The 18,502-nt window shown below is 45.4% G+C and overlaps 1 protein-coding gene across 2 annotated transcripts in view; it reads right to left on the bottom strand.

The window, feature by feature from the left end:
* ZC3HAV1 (zinc finger CCCH-type containing, antiviral 1) overlaps positions 1-13,680 on the bottom strand; it is a 62,621-nt gene extending 48,941 nt beyond the window's left edge. For both annotated transcript variants that reach the window (XM_058724134.1, XM_058724135.1), the window contains exon 1: positions 13,366-13,680. In XM_058724134.1, the coding sequence (XP_058580117.1) occupies positions 13,366-13,673 (308 nt within the window). In that variant the 5' untranslated portion in view covers positions 13,674-13,680. The remainder of the gene's footprint in view (positions 1-13,365) is intronic.
* Between the last annotated feature and the right edge of the window lie 4,822 nt (positions 13,681-18,502).

Here is an 18,502-nt window from a genome sequence, read left to right as displayed (position 1 = left end):
AGTTAGAGCCGGATGGAGGTCATGTTTTAGGTTTCAGGTGGCAGAGCCTTCCTTCCCACTTTGTGCTGACCACTCTGCCCCAGCTCCAGGGCCCTAATGTTGACCAGGAGGCTTAAGTGGGGAAAAAGAGTGAAAATCTGCCATGCCTTTCTCGGGTTCTCTAAGCCAGTGGTTCTCAAAGTGAGGTCCCTCAACCAGCGTCACTGGAAGGTTGTCAGAAATGCAAATTCTCAGGTCCCATCCCAGACCTACTGGTTGAGTCTCAAACTCTTAGCGCTGGTCAGAGTCATCTAGAAGGTTTGTTAGAGGGGGAGCCTGGGTGGCTCAGTCGGTTAAGCGTCAGACTTCAGCTCAGGTCATGATCTCGTGGTTCGCAAGTTCAAGCCCCACGTCGGGCTCTGTACTGACAGCTGGGAGCTTTGGAGCCTACTTCAGATTCTCTGTCTCCTTCTCTCTCTGCCCCTCCCTCGCTTACATTCCCTCTCTCTTTCTCTCTCTCTCTCTCTCTCTCAAAAATAAGTAAGTAAACATTAAAAAAAAATTTTTAGAAGGTTTGTTAGAACACAGGTTGCTGGGCCCCACCCCGAGGTTGTGCTCCGTAGGTCTGCGCATGTCTAACAAGTGCCCAGGTACTAAAGCCGCTTGCTGCTGCTGGCTGGCTGGGGACACTTGCCAGTAGAGGCTCCAGCTACCTTCTACAAAGGACAGGGGGGCCTGCAGAAGGCGGGGGCACGGCCACAGAGAGTCCCCACCTCCCAGCACAGAGACGAGCTCTCCCCCAAACCATTATGAAGTGCTCAGAGGGAAAGCAAGTGTTGGCACAATTCTGCCTGTACTTGGAGCAGATAAACTTCAAACAGCGTGAGTTGGGGTGGGAGATGATAACTTTTTATAAAAAGGGCAAAGATGGCCTTGAAAGAGGCAGAATGGTCTCCACTTCAGGGATCTCGGGCCAAAGCCTACAAACAAATGACCTTTTTTCACTTTTCCCTTCCAGCCGCAGAACAAAATGTTATTTTAACCCTGGCAATAAATCCTCCCCCGCACCTCAGATGAGGTCTGGGCGGCGGAGTGCCTCTCATCCCTGGCTACGCACAATCATCCACCAGGGAGTGTTCAGAAATACCTAAGCCAAACCCTCAGAGCCTGATTTAATTTGACAGGGGGTGGCAGGTGATGGTACTGTGCAGTCGCAACTGAGAATTGTTAGTCGGACTAGTCAGATCAGAATCTAAGGGAGGTTCCTGAATTAGACGGTCACCTCCAAGCTCTGACGCTTAGCGAGCTGGTAAACACAGAGCCGGCCCTGGACTCAACAACCAAACCAACGGGAAAAACATACCAACCTAAGGGAGAGTCTTGTTTTTTGACAGTGATGTGTCTCCAAATACCCCTTCCCTTCTCCCACTAGCCCCCTCAGCTCCCCAACACCTTGTGGGGAGGGGCTGATAAAAAACAAAGATACAGTTGATTTGCACAGAAAACAGGAAATAGCTCATCGTGATGTAAGCCAGGTGAAAAAGGAACCAGGATGTGTGAAAGATAAAATCTAGAGAACGCTGATTTAAGAATAAAATGTCGCCCACCCATAAAAGCCCTAATGAAGTATTATTTCAAAGCCATGAGACTCCTGTTCGCTCTGTTTGTACAGCTGATGTTCAAGGTTAAGTTGCCATGTGACTAGAGGTAGGGATGGCTCAGTGAATCTGGAAGCCCAAGTAAAATGGCGGGGGAGAATCAGAGCAGACGAATAGAAAGCGCAGGAACAGGATAAGGGACGGTGTGGGGGAAGAGAAAGCATGGAGCTGAAGACAAGAACCGGCTTTAACCACAACTGTACTACCCGGAACACACAAGGTGCAAAGAAGAGAAGGTCAACTGACTGCTGCCACAGGGTGAGCTCAAGGGGTACCAGCTGCAGGCCTCAGCCTGGGGACAGGAATGCACCTGGTTGGCTGCAAGACTCTGGGCAGCGGAGGGTGATAGGAGGATGGGTGCCCACAGAGGATGGGAGGGGTTGGGGAGGGTGCTGAGGATCTGGGTGTAGTCTATTGTACCAAGGGTGAGGCACCCCCAAATCGTCTCTCTGTTATTGCAGACAATGCCCCAGACTCCAGCACCCTTAGCACTGCCTATTAGAATCGCCTAGTGACTTCTAATAAATGCCAGTGCCCAAGCCATACTCCATACCGATTAAATCAGGATGTGCAGGGGTAGGAGCAGGGCATCTGTATTTTTTTTTTTTTTGAGACAGAGGGCGCAAGTGAGCGAGGGGCAGAGAGGGAGAAAGGGAGGGAGAGAAGAAGGGGGAGGGAGAGAGAGAGAGAGAGAGAGACAGGGCTCACCTGAAGTGGGACACGAGCTCACGGAACAGTGAGATCATGACCTGAGCCGAAGTCAGATGCTTCACGACTCAGCCACCCAGGCGCCCTGGGCATCAGTATTTTTTTTAAAGATTCCTCAAGTGATTCCAATGTACTGCAAAGGTTGGGACCCATCACCCTAAGTCCACATCAGGGCTGAGAAAAAGCATAGGAAGGGTAAAGCGTTGAGAGGTGGTGGTGGTGTCACCAGAATGTTCACAATTAGAGAAAGTGACCCACAAGACTCCTCTCCTCACACATACCCCTTCTACTTCTTCCCCTGCCATACTTCCCAACATAAATCCCTTTGGAAATTAAGACGGATGTTAAACTAGAGGGAAAAAGTAATACACTATTTAACGGTGGTTTGAGGGTTCCTTTCGCGAGAGAGGAAGGGGCAGAAGCCTCTAGAATAGCCTACTCTTTGCCACACAAAGCATGTGCTCCATAAATATATGCTGATGGAGGGGGCAAGAATGCCCCAGGCTTCCTGTAGGTCTTGTGGTTCTATCACAGAAAAGTAACAGATGGGTCGCCCTAACCCCGGAGAAAAGCAATACTTTTTTCAACTTGTGTTCAGCCTGCGCTAAAGAATCCATCTCATTTCTCTTTTATGCCCTCAAATGCTGAAGCCACATGAAACCTCGTTTTTGCAATCTACCAGGAAGCAGATCGGTGCTGTTTCTGAAAGTGTGGTTCACGGACCCCTGCAAAACAATCTGTAGGATGATGGGGAAAATGCAGATCCCCGGGCCCAGCCCACCCCTCTGAACCAGAATGTCTGATGTGTGACAGGGAAATCTGCATTTTCGTAAGCCCTCCCCAAGTGATTCAGATACATATCAAAGTCTGAGAAGTACTGCTCCAAAGCTGGGTACCTACTATCCACCAGGGGCTACCCAAGGCTGATAAACTCAGGGTACAGGAAAAAAATGTTACAACTCTTTACATGTATTTCTTACCTAAAAAAGTAAAAAAAAATATTGCCTGGGCTATAAGATGTGGAGGAGTAAGGGAAGATGGACCGGTTAACTCAGAAGGTGCACAAGATAGCCTTAGGCCTAATAGAAATTTTCTACACCTTGATCGTGGCGAGGGTTACATGGGTATGTATCCGTTTATCAAGACTGCACCCTGGATACTTTTTTTTTAATGTTTTTATTTATTTTGGGGAGAGAGAGACAGAGTATGAGCAGGGGAGGGACAGAGAGAGAGAGAGAGAGAGAGAGAGAGAGAGAGAGAGAAAGATTGGGAGACACAGAATCCGAAGCAGGTTCCAGGCTCCAAGCTGTCAGCACAGAGCCCGACGCGGGGTTCATGAAACTCAAACTCACCAACCGTGAGATCATGACCTGAGCCGGAAGTCGGACGCTCAACCGACTGAGCCACCCAGGCGCCGCGCAACCTGGATACTTTAAATGGGTGCATTTTACTGTATGTGAATCACACCTCAATAAAGTTGATTTTAAAGTTCTTTTAAAAGATAAAAAAGTGAGGGGCACATGGGTGGCTCGGTTGGTTAAGTGTCCGATTCCGCTCAGGTCATGATCTCATATTTTGTGAGATCAAGCCCTGCACCGGGCTCCAAGCTGACAGGGCAGGGCCTCTTGGGATTCTCTCTCTCATTCTCTCTGCCCCGCCCACCCCCCAAAAAAATATTTTTTTAAAAAGATAAAAAAGTGAGTAAATATTTAATATACAAACTACGAAGTTACACGTTAGTTATGTGATTTTTTAAGTAAATATATTTATAATAGGAGTCCATGCTCAAAATGTTCTCTATTGACAGGAGTCAGGAATCAAAATGTTTGGAGGGGCGCCTGGATGGCTCAGTCGGTTGGGCGGCCGACTTCGGCTCAGGTCACGATCTCGCAGTCCGTGAGTTCGAGCCCCGCGTCGGGCTCTAGGCTGATGGCTCAGAGCCTGGAGCCTGCTTCCGATTCTGTGTCTCCCTCTCTCTCTGCCCCTCCTCCGTTCATGCTCTGTCTCTCTGTCTCAAAAATAAATACAACGTTAAAAAAAAAAAAAATTAAAAAAAAAATGTTTGGAAATTACTCCCCTAGGTGACTTGTTAACCTGATGCTCACAGTTGGTCTGAAATGGATGAAAATCTTTCTGAAGTGTGGCAGAGCCCAAAAGACAGTGAAACGGGTCTCCATTCTCTCCTCGAAACCTGAGTCCAGCTCCTCTGTTCCCGCTTGTTTGAAATGATTTCTCCCTGGGCCTGAAATCCTAGGTCCTTCTGGATTCCTTCACTCCTTTTCCACCCCCACCCTGGAGCCTTGCCAATTGCAGAGTAGCCTTTAGGTAGAGATCAGAGATACCCGTTTGGAGGTAAATATGGTCAGGACCAGTAAGCAAATGAGAACCCTTTTATGGGAGGAAAACAAATCTGTATTTAGTTTCACCATTTAATGCTGCTATCTCTATACTATGTAAAAAGTAGAAAATCTATTGTTATCAGTTACTTCTCTGTCACTTATTCAACATTTTACCAAGATTCATAGGGCCGCCTATGATGTCGTTATGTTTCTTAGCTGAATTTCTGCAGAAAGCTGCAGAAATCGAAAGTCAGATTCGGCCAAATGAAAATAAACATGAAACAAATGTGAAAAGAGGATACAAATTCCCAAATGATTCCTACGGGCCCCACACCCCTCTGGGCCCTGATGTCACAGAAAACAGCAGTCTCTATGGCCATCAGCCTAACCGCGAGACTCCACGGACTGAGGACAACTGGTAACAGAAGGAACTTCCAGAAAGACTCCTCGGTAAATACGCCACACATATGACAGGTAACATGCAAAAGTAAAAGGCAAACCTTTGAAACAAACATTGTGCTAAGTGAAAGAAGCCAGACACAGTGGGACAAATACCATAGGATTCCATTTGTAAGAAATATCCAGAACAGGCAAATCCACAGAGACAGATTAGAGGTTGCCGGGGGCCGGGGAGAGGGGAAGACAGGGTGACTACAGATGGGTATAGGGTTCCTGTTTGGGGTGAGGAAAATGTTCTGGAACTAGATAGCCGTAATGGGTGTACAACATCATGAATGTACTTATTGCCATTGAACTGTATGCTTTTTTCCCCCAGTTTGAAGGTCATTCTTTTTTTTAATTTTAATTCCAGCATAGTTAATACACAGCGTTATATTCGTTTCAGGTGGATGTTACAGTGGTTCAGCGATTCTAACATTACTCAGTGCTCATCAAGGTAAGTGTGAACTGTAACACTTGAAAATGGTAAAAAAATAAATAAAGACCATTACAAGCAAAAAATAAGACCAATAAAATGCAAAAGAAAAATGAAAGATGGAAATAAGAAGCAACTGCTAAGGATTAGGCGCCAAGGAAGGGAAACGTAAACTTGAGCATTAGGTCTTAGAGCGGCTGGAGACCCAGAAATATGTAATGAGTTAAAGCCACGATGAGGTAAGATTTCACATTACTTGTATTGGCACAAATTTTAAAAGGCTGACGATGTCTCCTCCAGCCAGGCTTGCAGGTTTTTGAAGGCCATAGCCTGCTGCCTCCTCCTTTGCCTGGCAAAGCAATAAAAGCTATTGTACCTCTTTATCTGTTCCCCGCCCCGCAAAAAAAGGCTGATGATTGTCAAACGGCGAGGATATGAAGCAAGGGAATGCTCATGTTCTCCCAGTGGTAGTAAAACCTTGTATACACACTCGGAAGACAAGTTGGTACCATCTCATAGAACTAAAGATAAACGTGGAAGTTCTACTACTAGACATCTAGGGAACTCTTGGTACACATGGAGAGACATCTCATAAAATTCAACGCATCAGGGTTTGTAACAGCAAAAAATCAAAGACAATCTATATTTTGATACTAAGAAAACATTGACATATAAAGTACACACATTTCCTACAAAAGAAAGCTCTGCATTTGAAAGCACTAAAGCAGGGGACTCGGGGCAAAATGGAGGTCCATGCAGCAAGTGCCCAAATGTTGAAAAGTAAACAATCAAGCTCCGAAGTGGTTCGATAAAATACGTTCCACCTTCCTGTCTCAATAACATACTTTCATAATGAGCTGGAAAGCCAAGTTCGAACGGAGAATTCTCAGACTCCACCAAGTTCTCTGGTGGATATAGAAGGATATAGAAGAATGGATATAGAAGGGATATACAGGATATATATAGATAGAATAGGATAGAGGAGGATGAAGACAGTTGGCCCTGGCTTGCAACTCTGGCCTACCACTTCTCTCTTCTCACCCCCGGCTGTGTCCCACACTGCTGGAGCCATCATACGGAGGCAACAGACATGCCAGCCGCATGTAGGAAGACCTGGGGAAGAAGCCATCCAGGCTGTGGCTGTGGGTTCGGGAATTCCAGGGTCCCAGAAACCCAGAGCATGGTCTAGAATGAAAGTGGGGACTAGAGGTTCTAGATGGCCTCATGGCCTCCTCAAAGAGTGAGTAGGGGCACAATTAAAAGAGGGCCAGAACTAGGGTTGTAAAGCAGAGGCCCCAGGGCAGAAGTCCATCTTGTCCAGGTCTCCAGACGGTACAGAAACATAAACAGGGCTCTGTACATTAGGGGTGAGTCTCAGAATCATCATGTTGTGCACACAAAAGCAAATTAAATCCAGTATTTGCACACCTAGTACTGATATCATTTATAGGCTTGAAACCAGGCAAAACGATACGAAATATTGCTTAGAAAGACACACTAGAGGCGCCTGGGTGGCTCAGTCGGCTGAGTATCCGGCTCTTCCATTTCAGCTCTGGTCATCATCTCACGGTTGTGGGATCGAGCCCCACATTGGGCTCCACGCCCCTCTCCCCTACTCGCTCTCACTCTCTCTCTCTAAAATAAGTTTTTAATTCAAAAAAAGAAATGCACACATATATTTAAAAAACAGTAAATGTGTGGAAAAAATAAAAACCAAACGCAGACCTGTATCAGTGTGATTGCAAATTGGTACAGCCACTACAGAAAGTACAGAGACTCCTCAAAAAGCTAAAAATTGAACTACCTCTTCTCGATACATATCCTCCCAAAAATGAAATCAGTATCTCAAAGAGATACCGGCACTACCATGTTCAGTGTAGCATTATTCACAGTAGCCAAGATACGGAAACAACTTAAATGTCCATCAACCGACGAATGGACAAAGAAAATGTGGCACACGGATGCGGACACAGATATACAGACATGCCAAGGAATATGCATGATTCAAAAGAAGGAAATCCCACATGGATAAACCTAAAAGACAGTATGCTAAGTGAAATAAGCCAAACACAAACAACTGTATGATCTCTTATACGTAGAATCTAAAAGGTCACACCCACACAAGGTCAAATGGTGGTTGCCAGGGACTGGAGTGGGGAGTGGGGTTGGTAAGGGGATCCCGGTCAAAGGATACAAATTTTCAGTTATAAGATGAACAAATTCTGGAGCTCTAAGGGACACCATGGTGCCTGTAGATAACAAGAATGTATTCTCAAAATTTGCTAAGAAAGTTGATCAGAAGTGTTTTCATCATTAAAAAAAAAAAAAAAAAAAAAAAAGAGGGAAAATTGATGAGGAGATAGATAGCTTAATTAGCTTGACTGAGGGGAATTATTTCATAATGTATACATATATCAAAATATCACATGGTGGGGTGCCTAGCTAGCTCAGACTCGATCTTGGGGTCAGGAGTTCAAGCCTCACTTGGGTATACAAATTACTTAAAAAAAACAAAAACAAAAACAAAATACCACATTGTAATACCTTAAATATAAACAATGTTTATTAGTCCATGCTACCTCCATAAAGCTGAGGAGGAAAAAAGAACAGTTTATTTATCTCTAGTTATCACGTATAAGATGGGGGAGATGATCAAGAAAGAGAATTCGGGGGGAGGGATAACAGCAGTTTTGTATTTCTGAAGTTGATTCATGGGTACACAGGTAACTCATTGTATGCTTTATATATTTTCATAAGACTCAAATACCACATAATAAAAACTTCAGAGAGAAAATTACTTTAAAAGTAAACAATTTATGCCCTTTTAATTGGCATAAATGTAAACAGTCTGATAATACGAAGTGCCAGCTGGCCATAAGATGGGGACACTGGGACTCTCAAACATGAAAATATTTGTCAGAATCTAGAAAAGTTGAAACTGCAACCATTCAACACTCAACACAGCAATTCCACTTCGTAATGACCCACTCTGGAAAAGCACCAGAGACATGTATATTCTTGACAGCATGGTTTGTTACAGCAAAAAAAAAAATTGGAAATATCCCAGATGCCCATTATTGGAGCAGTAGGCACTGAACTGTGCTATAAATCATATGAAATACTATACAGCTGTTAAAATGAATAAATTGGATCCTTATGTATCAACATGAATAGATCCCCAAAAAAGTAACACAGAGTAAAAATTCTAAATACATAAAACATGGGGCACTGGGCTAACTCAGTCAACCTATCTTGGAGTTGTAAGTTCGAGTCCCATGTTGGGTATAGAGATTACTTAAAAATAAAATCTTTAGGGGCACCTAGGTAGCTCAGTTGGTTAAGTGTCTGACTTCAGCTCAGGTCATGATCTCATGGCCCGTGAGTTGGAGCCCCCATCAGGCTTTGTGCTGACAGCCCAGAGCCTGGAGCCTGCTTCAGATTCTTGTGTCTCCCTCTCTCTCTGCCCCTCCCCCGCTCACGCTGTCTCTCTCCTACAAAAATAAACATTAAAAAAATTTAATAAATAAAATAAAATCTTAAAAAAAAATACAAAACAACACTACATTTTGTGCGTGTGTATGTGTGTGTGTACATATATATATATGTACACACACACATACACACACACACACACACACAAATGTATGTGGGAGGAAATTATAAAAGCATGGGGGGGCAGAACACACACCATAATCCTAACTGATGTTGCTTCTGAAGACTGGAGGGAATGAGACTAGGAAATAGAAAGTAGTTTTAGGCTTGTTATGGTTTTTATTTTCCTTTAAAAGATAAGCAAAAATGAAAAAACGTAAATATTTATTCTGAGAGATGAGTTGTAATCTTATTATATAGTACTTTCTTTTATAGAACTTTTGTTATATTACATATTGAGAGTATATACATACTCTGATGCTCGTCACATTATTCTTTGCAATTTGGGCGGTTTTTTTTCAACTTATTAAATAGTCAATTAAACCTCTTCCCATCTACCCACCCCACCCAAAGTTACAATTAACCAAACGGGAAAGGCATACAAACAGGAAAGAGCCCAGAGGAAACACCCACATTGGCAAAAAACCACAAAGCTAGTTGAAAACGCTCAGGCAGCCTGCTTTACACAGTTAAACAGTCATGCTTGAAAAACAAAAAACAAAAAAACTTGAATTAATGAAAGGTCGTACTTCATACGGCTACTTCACAACACAAGTGGCTAGTTAAGAAACCATGCAGTGATCTGGATTCCACAGTAACTGCCAGCTACCTGCTATGCGACCTTCGGTAAATTTCTGAAGAGGTCTGGGCCTGAGTTTCTTTATATTAAGATGGGATTTATAACACCTATCTCGAGAGCTATAGTAAAGACTCTCTTGGATACCATCTCCAAAGTGCTTATCATAATACTTGATAGCTATTTGTTCAATGAATGGTAGTTATTGTTTGCGACAGACCTGGGATTAGAACTCCACGTGTGGGCATGTATTTCAGTAAAGCAAAATAGAAATATCTAAACTGATGCACCAAAACAAATAAACACCCAACAGTGAAGCAAGCCCTTGTTGACTAACATGTACTGCTAAAAGCAATATAAGAGAAAGACTAGAACTGCAAGATAGATAGGAGAAATCCTATCCATGAATATAAAAGAATTTTTATATAAGGAAATATAAAGGAAATTTACTAAGTCCAGCAAAATGCAAACTGCCCTCAGGCAGAGAAAGGTAATGGTTAAGTTCAATATGAGTATCAATTGGTCAACAGATCCCATTAACCTGTAATCCACAAGGAAAATCCTTTAGACTTCCACATGTCAAGTTTTAGATGATTTTATTAATTTTCTAAGAAGGGGGAATAGTTTTAAAACATACTTGGGGAGGGGCGCCTGGGTGGCTCAGTCGGTTAAACGTCCGACTTCAGCTCAGGTCACGATCTCACGGTCCGTGAGTTCGAGCCCCGCGTCGGGCTCTGGGCTGATGGCTCAGAGCCTGGAGCCTGCTTCCGATTCTGTATCTCCCTCTCTCTCTGCCCCTCCCCCGTTCATGCTCTGTCTCTCTCTGTCTCAAAAATAAATTAAAAAAGGTTAAAAAAAAATTTTTTTAAATATATAAAAAAAAAACATACTTCGGGAAAAAACATTTTCGAGGTTTTGAGTCAAAAAAAAAAAAAAAAATACTCCCAAGAGCCCTATTATGAAGACACAATGCACTTTAATGGATTAAAAATTTGTAATTCTCCTATTCAAAAGTGATGAAAAAGGAAATAAAAAATACAACTAGACCAATAAATAAACTAGACCAATACTTTACCAATAAAGTAAAAATTCATCACTTCACTAATAAGTTTAAACTTATGGTTTAAAATGGTTTTGATGTTTCAAACCACACACACACACACACACACCCCACACAAATACCAGAATAATATTCATAAAACAAAAATCTAAAGTTCCTTAAAAAAAAAACACTAAAGGTTTTAAACATATTGTGTGTAAGAAATTGAAAGTTTCTATGGGGCGCCTGGGTGGCTCAGTCGGTTAAGCGTCCGACTTCGGCTCAGGTCATGATCTCACGGTCCGTGAGTTCGAGCCCCGCGATGGGCTCTGTGCTGACCGCTCAGAGCCTGGAGCCTGTTTCATATTCTGTGTCTCCCTCTCTCTCTGACCCTCCCCCGTTCACGCTCTGTCTCACTCTGTCTCAAAAATAAACAAACGTTAAAAAAAAATTGAAAGTTTCTAAACATACTGGATATGCAACATTTTTAAACAATTATGGATTATGTCTTTATAGGTTTTTTCCTGAAGATTCAAGTCCTATTATAAGATAATCAGGGAAATTTGAATGCCAACTGGATATTAAAGTATATTAAAATTGTAACTGTAAAAAATTATAATTGTTGTACTGAGGTTATGTGAATAAAATAGAGTCCTTATCCTTTAGAGATACTAAAGAATTTACCAAACACATAACATGTTGGAGCCGGGGACAGGGATGGAGAGGGGGAAATAAATGAAATAAGATTGGCCATATTGTGAAGACTGCTGAATTGAAATGATGGGCACATGGCAGTTCACTATTCTCTAGTATATTTTGTATACTATTCTCTAGTATATTTTGAAAATATCCAGAGTAATCAATTAAAAGAGAAATACGTATTTAAAACTAAAAGCCAATGCTAATTGAAGACTTTTTAGTAACAGAACAGGAAAGAACCAAAAATAAATAAAATAAAATAAAAAGGTAACGAGGCCTTACAACTCCGTGTTATTCAGTAGAGTGCTAGAACATTCTATCCCTTTCTATCTTCTACCCTCCACCCTCCTTTCCTCCTCCCAGATTTCCTGGGTTACTGTGACTTAGGAGGACTCCCTCTACACTCATTTATGATGTACCTCCAACTTAAAAACATACTTTCAAATTGGTGTCTCACAACATATTCAATAATTTTTTTTTTTAATAACGGAGCACATTCAGCACTTTTTTAAATTGTTTACCATTTTGTCCCAAACAAACTTTAAAAGAAAAAAAACTATCTCATTGACCTCATCCATTTAAAACACCTGTATTTCGTATGCTTTTACAACACATATATTGGGGGTTAGTAATCTAAAACTTTTTCCTAAAAATCACAAGATCAAAAGATTGATGGCCACCATTTTGCACACCAAGACATCACTTAAAAGTTTTTAAGAAGGAGCCAAGGGTGAAAAGTACTACTACATCAAGAAAAATTGAGCATAAGTGCACAGGGAGACAAAACACCGGGAGAAAGACTATGGTCGGAGACAATCGTTCACTAATTGAACAGACGTTCAACAAGAAGTGGGATGGGACGGAACTGGGCAGGAAGGGGACCAAGAGAAAGGCTTGGTGATTAAGGTATTGAGAAAGGTGAAGAGGGAGTTCTTTCCTGGAGGAAAGAAGAGGAGAGTGACTGATTGGCAGCATATTCAGGTACAGATGAGAGGAAGAACCCAGATGAAGCAGGAAGGCAGGGTCAGCCCGTGTACAAATGGGAGCCATCTTTGGATATGTGACAGCTGAACCCTAGGGAGTGAGCTCTCTTAAGGAGACACTGGGAAGACAGGTCAAAAGGCTTAACCCAAATTCGGGGCACACTAGATTTAGGAGGCCAAAAAAACGAACAAGGGGAAACCCAGAAGCAGCTGCCTGAGGGAAAAGCCGCACTATTTCAAAGTGGTCCCATGAATGGGCGGTCACCAGTTTGGGCCATCAGGAAGACGTTGGGGCAGGAGCACTGGGAGAGGACACTGCAACATCGAGCAACCTTGAGGAGGCCCTTTCAGGGCAGGCGGTGCGTACTAGGTTCGGAGATCAGAAAAGTGATAATGAGGGGCGCGGAGGCGGCAAGGAATGGACGCCCAAGCGAAAGGGCCAGCTCGCTGCGGTGGAGACGGATCCCGCTGCGGACGGTTCAACACGCCTAGGGAGGAAGACAGCGCCGAGGGAAAGACTCAAGATTCCAGACAGTGGGGGCGTTTTCCTTCGTTCTCAAACCTGCCTCCAAAAGTTCTAGACCCAGGCTCGCCCCAAAATACTGTATCCCCGCAGTCTTCCCCGGAGCGATATCGGGTTGGCCAAATTCCAGAAACGATCTGGAGGCGCTGGACGGAGGAGAACCGCCACCAGCAGAAGCACGGGCGGGGCAGGGGCTCTCCCAGGGGAGCAGAGAGGCGGGACGCCGGAGGCAGAGGCGGTGGGGTACGACGCCCGCGCCCGTCGCGGAGCAGCGGGCCCCCGACGGTGCTCCCAGACCCGGGCCTGGGGAAGCCGCCCCTTCTCCGTGCACTCACCTCTCCGACTGCGAATAGCGGCACCGGCCCAGCAGGTTGAGTTTGCAGAGGTGCAGGTCTTCGCACGGTCTCTGGCAGTACTTGCGACGGCAGACCCGGGCTCGGGTGGTGGCCACTACGAAGCCGGTGACCCTGGCCCTGTCGCCGGTCTCCAGCAACACGAATCGGTCGGGCCCAGCCGCCTCCAGCACTTCGCGGAGCTGCGCCTCGGTGAGCGCGATCTTTTCGAGCAGCGCGTCCAGGGCCATGCGGCCCCCGTGGGCGCACAGGATTTTGGTGATGAAGCAGCACACCTCCGGGTCCGCCATGGCGCGCTGCGCTGGCCGGCCGCGGCGCGGGACGCTGCTCCGGGGAGAATCGAAACTTATAGGAGCCCCGGGGGCGGGGGCGGGAGCGGGCGGTGCTGCGCTGGGCGCGCCCGGGACCAGCGAGCGCGCGCTCCTCGCCGCCGTTAGCTGAGCCCAGCGGTTTCGTTTTCCCGCTCGGCCCTGGGTCGGGAGGCCGGAACTCCCCGACCCGATCCCCGTGCCGGACTGAAAGTGAACCGCGACGGCAGCCGAAGGGAAAGAAAGCGAACGGCGCGTGCGGGTCTGCCGGCGACTTCCGCAACCGCCGGACCCCTTCGCTGGGTTCTTGGCTCCACCAGGGTGACGTTCCCCAGCTGGGCACAGCGAGGCTTCTTCCGAAAGAATTGAAACTAAAAATGATCTGGGGCCCCGGTGGAGTTTTTTATAAGCCAGCCCGAGTGGCGAATGACGCGAGTCTTAGGAGCCCCCTGGAGGAGTTCTCTGTTCTCCACCCCACCCATTCCGGGAAAAGAACCGACCCTAGCGAGCGCTCGCCCAAAGCTGGGTGCCCGGCCTCCGCTCTTGGTGAATCTTCTCAACAACTCCAAGGATTAGATGCTATTATCCTAATTCTGTACTTCAGGAAGTAAGTAACTTGAGTAGACACAACCATTAAGCTGGAACCTGGATGTACCCGAGGTTCTCCAGATCTGGCCCCACGCCCCAGATCGTGGTCCACCTGGCCAGGACCGATGTGCACTTTCTCCCCCAACACCATGCCCTCTTAAAGAACAGCGATTATTGCTCTCGCTCTTTTTCGTCTTCGCAAGAGCTTTTTGAACAACCCCCCCCCCCCTTCTTGCCACTGTTTTGCCTGCCTGTGATCGGTAACTGGGGTGTCCCAGGTACCACTTAATTCTCAAGGGCAAGTGGTCACAGAGAGGCATGCTTAGACATATCCCGAAATTTCAGATGGGTTCCTCTCTTTGTGCGTTTGGACAAGGCCTTATCCCTTGTGGAGACCCTCTTGGACCCCCAGAGTCGGTATAAAGATTGTCTTAAAGTGAAAACATTCGGGCTACAGAAGATGCAGAAGGAATTTTTGCCTGAAATTCTCAATCTCAAAGCAGAGCCTCCTTCAGATACAGCTGCCATTAACCCCCTTCCAAGGGAGCTTCCTGCTAATTCAGCCGCCCAGGGAAGACAGACTGCCCATCCATTAGCATCAGAAAGCCCAATAGAACCTTCCTTATTCTCCCATTGAAGCTCTAAATAAACTCTTTTGTTAAATTGAGATAGATAAACTTCAGCTATTCCAGGACTTTTCCATTACTGGGAGCTCCCCCCACCTCCCAATGTGAAAATAAACCTTGTCTTTCCCCCTGTTAATCTGTCTATTGTCAGTTAATTTGCAGACCCCCAACCACCATATCCAACCCTATCCAAGTTGGAAGAAGAAAAAGGTTTTCCATCCAACACTCCCAAGTTAAAAAAAAAGGGGGGTCATTGATCAGATAGGAAATAAACCTTTTTTAAAAAATTTATAGAATTCATGGGCACCTGGGTGGCTCAGTCGGTGAAGCATCCGACTTCGGCTCAGGTCATGATCTCCCAGTTTGCGAGTTTGAGCCCTGTGTCGGGCTCTGCTGACGGCCCTGGATTTGCCCAAAGCCCTGCTTTGGATTCTGTGTCTCCCTCTCTCTCTGCCCTTCCCCTACTCACACTCTTTCTTCTTCTTTTAAAACTTGTGTGTATGTATGTATGTAATCTCTACAACCAAGGTGGGGATAGACCTCATGACCCGAGATCAAAATCACATGCTCCTCTGAGCCACGTAGGCACCCCCGTTTTGAAGAATTTAAGTTTACAACTGAATCCTATACATTAAAAAAAAATTTTTTTTTAATATTTATTTTTGAGAGGGGGGCATTCTTCAAATGATCAACAGAAATTCTCAGTTTGGTAATTCATGGTGGATGAACTATGTCTCTCAGGAGTAGAGTTCTTTGGCATAAAAGGCAGCCAAACATGGGGCCTACACAGGATCATCTGGCTTGTTCCCTCTACCTATCACTTCCATAATTGTCTTCGATCCACTTGGCCTTATTTGTGTTCTAACAGGTTCCCAGGACAGGGTTTTCATTGTCAAATTCAACATAGCATTTTCCATGTGACCCTTACATTAGTTAGTCGCTCTGAACATGCAAAAGTTAAAAAACAAAAAACTAAAACTGGTCCCTGCCCCCAAGAAGCTTGTATTTGAGAAGACATGAAAAAAAATATTAAAACATAAGGGAATCGGTGGCTAAATGCTGCGATGGGTATATAGGAGAATGGAGGAGGAAGAGTACAGTCTGGCTAAAATGTTGGGAATAGAGGTCTAAAATTCTCAATTCAAATCCATGAAAAACAATTATAAGGGAAAGTGGGAAGGGAAGAGGCAGACATTTGGGGAAATTTTGAAATTTGTGCTGTCACAGGTTGCATTCCCCTGATAAGGAGTTGAGATGTTCAGACGATTCCCTGGGGTGCAACACTGGAGAAAGTCAAGGGAAGGCGTAGACTAGGGCTATGGCAGCTGTCAGACAATGATACGGATCTGACAAAGTTTGCCAGCCCGATGGGGAGCAGGAGTGAAATGTTGCAGGATTTTGTTTTACCTCAATACCCGGGAATCATTGTCTCGCCGCTTCAGAGAATGAAGAGATGGACACAAATGAGCAGCCGGCAGAAGTTTATTAGAGTATCAGATTAGACAGTAAGAAGAGTGTGAAAGCTCTCTTTGCACAGAGGAGACATTCGAAAGTGAATGCCCAGGACTATAGGCAAGGGTCCTTGTTTTATAAGGTTCTGGTCGCCCCCCTCCCTTTCCCTCCCCTCTTGTGTCTTCTCAGGTTTTACCCTTATTGGCTTGACAACTCTAGGTGCTGGGTTGTCCGTTCCTGATTGGCTCGTTTCCATTGTATGAGGGGTGGCCTATGGCCATATCATTCCTTGTGGGTCATACCTCTTTGGTCTACTTATTTTTAGTCAGGTCTTTTTGTCAAATTCCTGAGGGAAACCCCAGGGAGGGTAGGTGTGGTATCTGTTACATTCTTAAGAGGAACCTTATGCCCAGAGGGGTTTGCTGTGGTCAGACACTCCCAACATTGTTCCAAAATATGTGTCGTCCCCCCACCAGGAAACTCAGGCCCCTGTCACTGCAGTTGGTTGCAAGGCCACAACTAGCCCTTATCATAGCCCTCCACCAAAGGGACCCCGGGGTGGTTCAGTACCTTAACTGTCCCACTCTTGATTTTGGCTCAGCTCATGATCTCACGATTCTTGAGTTTGAGCTCCATGTCCAGCCCTGCATCCAGCTCCACACTGACAGCATGGAGCCTCTTTGGGATTCTCTCTTTCTCTCTCTCTCCCTCTCTGCCTCTCCCCCGTTCAAACGTGTGTATGTGTGTGTGCGCGCGCTCTCTCTCTCTCTCTTTCTTAAAAAAACGAATATAAAAAAAATTTATTTGAGCATCTCAAATAAATGCTCTGCACTTATTATGGGAGCACTGCAGAGATTTCCCTTCACCACTGCTTTTCAAGACTATAGCCACCCTCCATTTTCAGCTTGTACTGCCTACTGGGATGACTCATTCACAACCCCAACTTGGGCTTTTTCCTTCCTCCTTTAGCTGGTTATTGTGGGGCCCCCCTCGTATGGTCCTAGGAGTAAGCTAGGGCTGGGACGCCAATGTAACCTAATGAATGATATGGAGACGTGGGCTGTGTATTCATGCAGCTTGTCTGTACCTTCTGGTCTTGGTTGTGCTCCGTATCAGATGGACCGGTTTCATCTTAGGATGGTTCTAATGTTAGGCCTGCCTGCCCTGTCGATGTGTCCGATAGGACCTAGCTTGTGATGGCCCATTCTGAACCCATGATCATTTGTTTTCTCTACCGGGGCCCGGTAGCAAGCTAGGAGCTGCTTTTTAGAAGGAGTGTAACTCATCACCACAGTGGGTAGGAACTTGTTCCGTAATCCCAGGGGTCTACATTGTGATTCTACTGGGATGTGTCGCCAGTGCCACACTTATTCCATCACTGACACCTCCAACACTGTAGGCTCTGCTCGATTATATAATCTGAACAGAAGGGCTGTTTGTATCACAGCCTGGACCTACTGCAGAGCTCCTTCCTGCTCTGGGCCCACTCAAAGCCAACAGCTTTCCACGTAACCCAGTATGTGGGCAGCAGGACTGTTCTTAGGTATGAAATGTGTCTTCTCAAGAACCCAAAGATTCCTAACAGGCTTTGCGTTTCGTTTTTTCCAGGAAGGGATAGGAGATGTAGCAAGGCGTCTTTTGGGGGGAGGAGATGTCCCAGCATGCTGCTGGATCATCGGTCCCCCAGAATCTTTGGTGAAGTGGCAGGTCACAAATCGTTGTAGGACTTATCTCCCACTCTCTGGAGTGGGTACGTCATACCAAACCTCTAGCACAGTCTCCGCCTTTTCCTCCTCCTGCCTGGGCAGTACGGTATCATCTGTGTAATGGGTCAACGGGATGTTTGTGGGATGTCCAAACGTTCTGGTTCTCTTCAGACGATATCACAACGGAGGACTGAAGAGTGAACACAACCCCGTGGCAAAACAGGAAATACTTGCTCTCCATTCTGTGGGGATACGAACTATTTCTGACCCTTTTTTGTTGAATGGGATAGAAAGAATGCATTTGCCAAATCAGTGGCCACAAACCATGCGCCTCAGGCTGCATGGCTCTGCTCCAGCTAAGACACTACGTCTGGCACAACCGGTATTGACCAGGAGTTACCTCCTTGCAATAGTCCCTAGTCATTCTCTAGGGTCCATC

This window comes from Neofelis nebulosa, chromosome 4, assembly GCF_028018385.1.
Source record: "Neofelis nebulosa isolate mNeoNeb1 chromosome 4, mNeoNeb1.pri, whole genome shotgun sequence".
Classification (NCBI taxonomy): domain Eukaryota; kingdom Metazoa; phylum Chordata; class Mammalia; order Carnivora; family Felidae; genus Neofelis; species Neofelis nebulosa.
The sequence above is the reverse complement of the archived record's forward strand: the minus strand, read 5'-3'. Positions and strand labels throughout refer to the sequence as shown.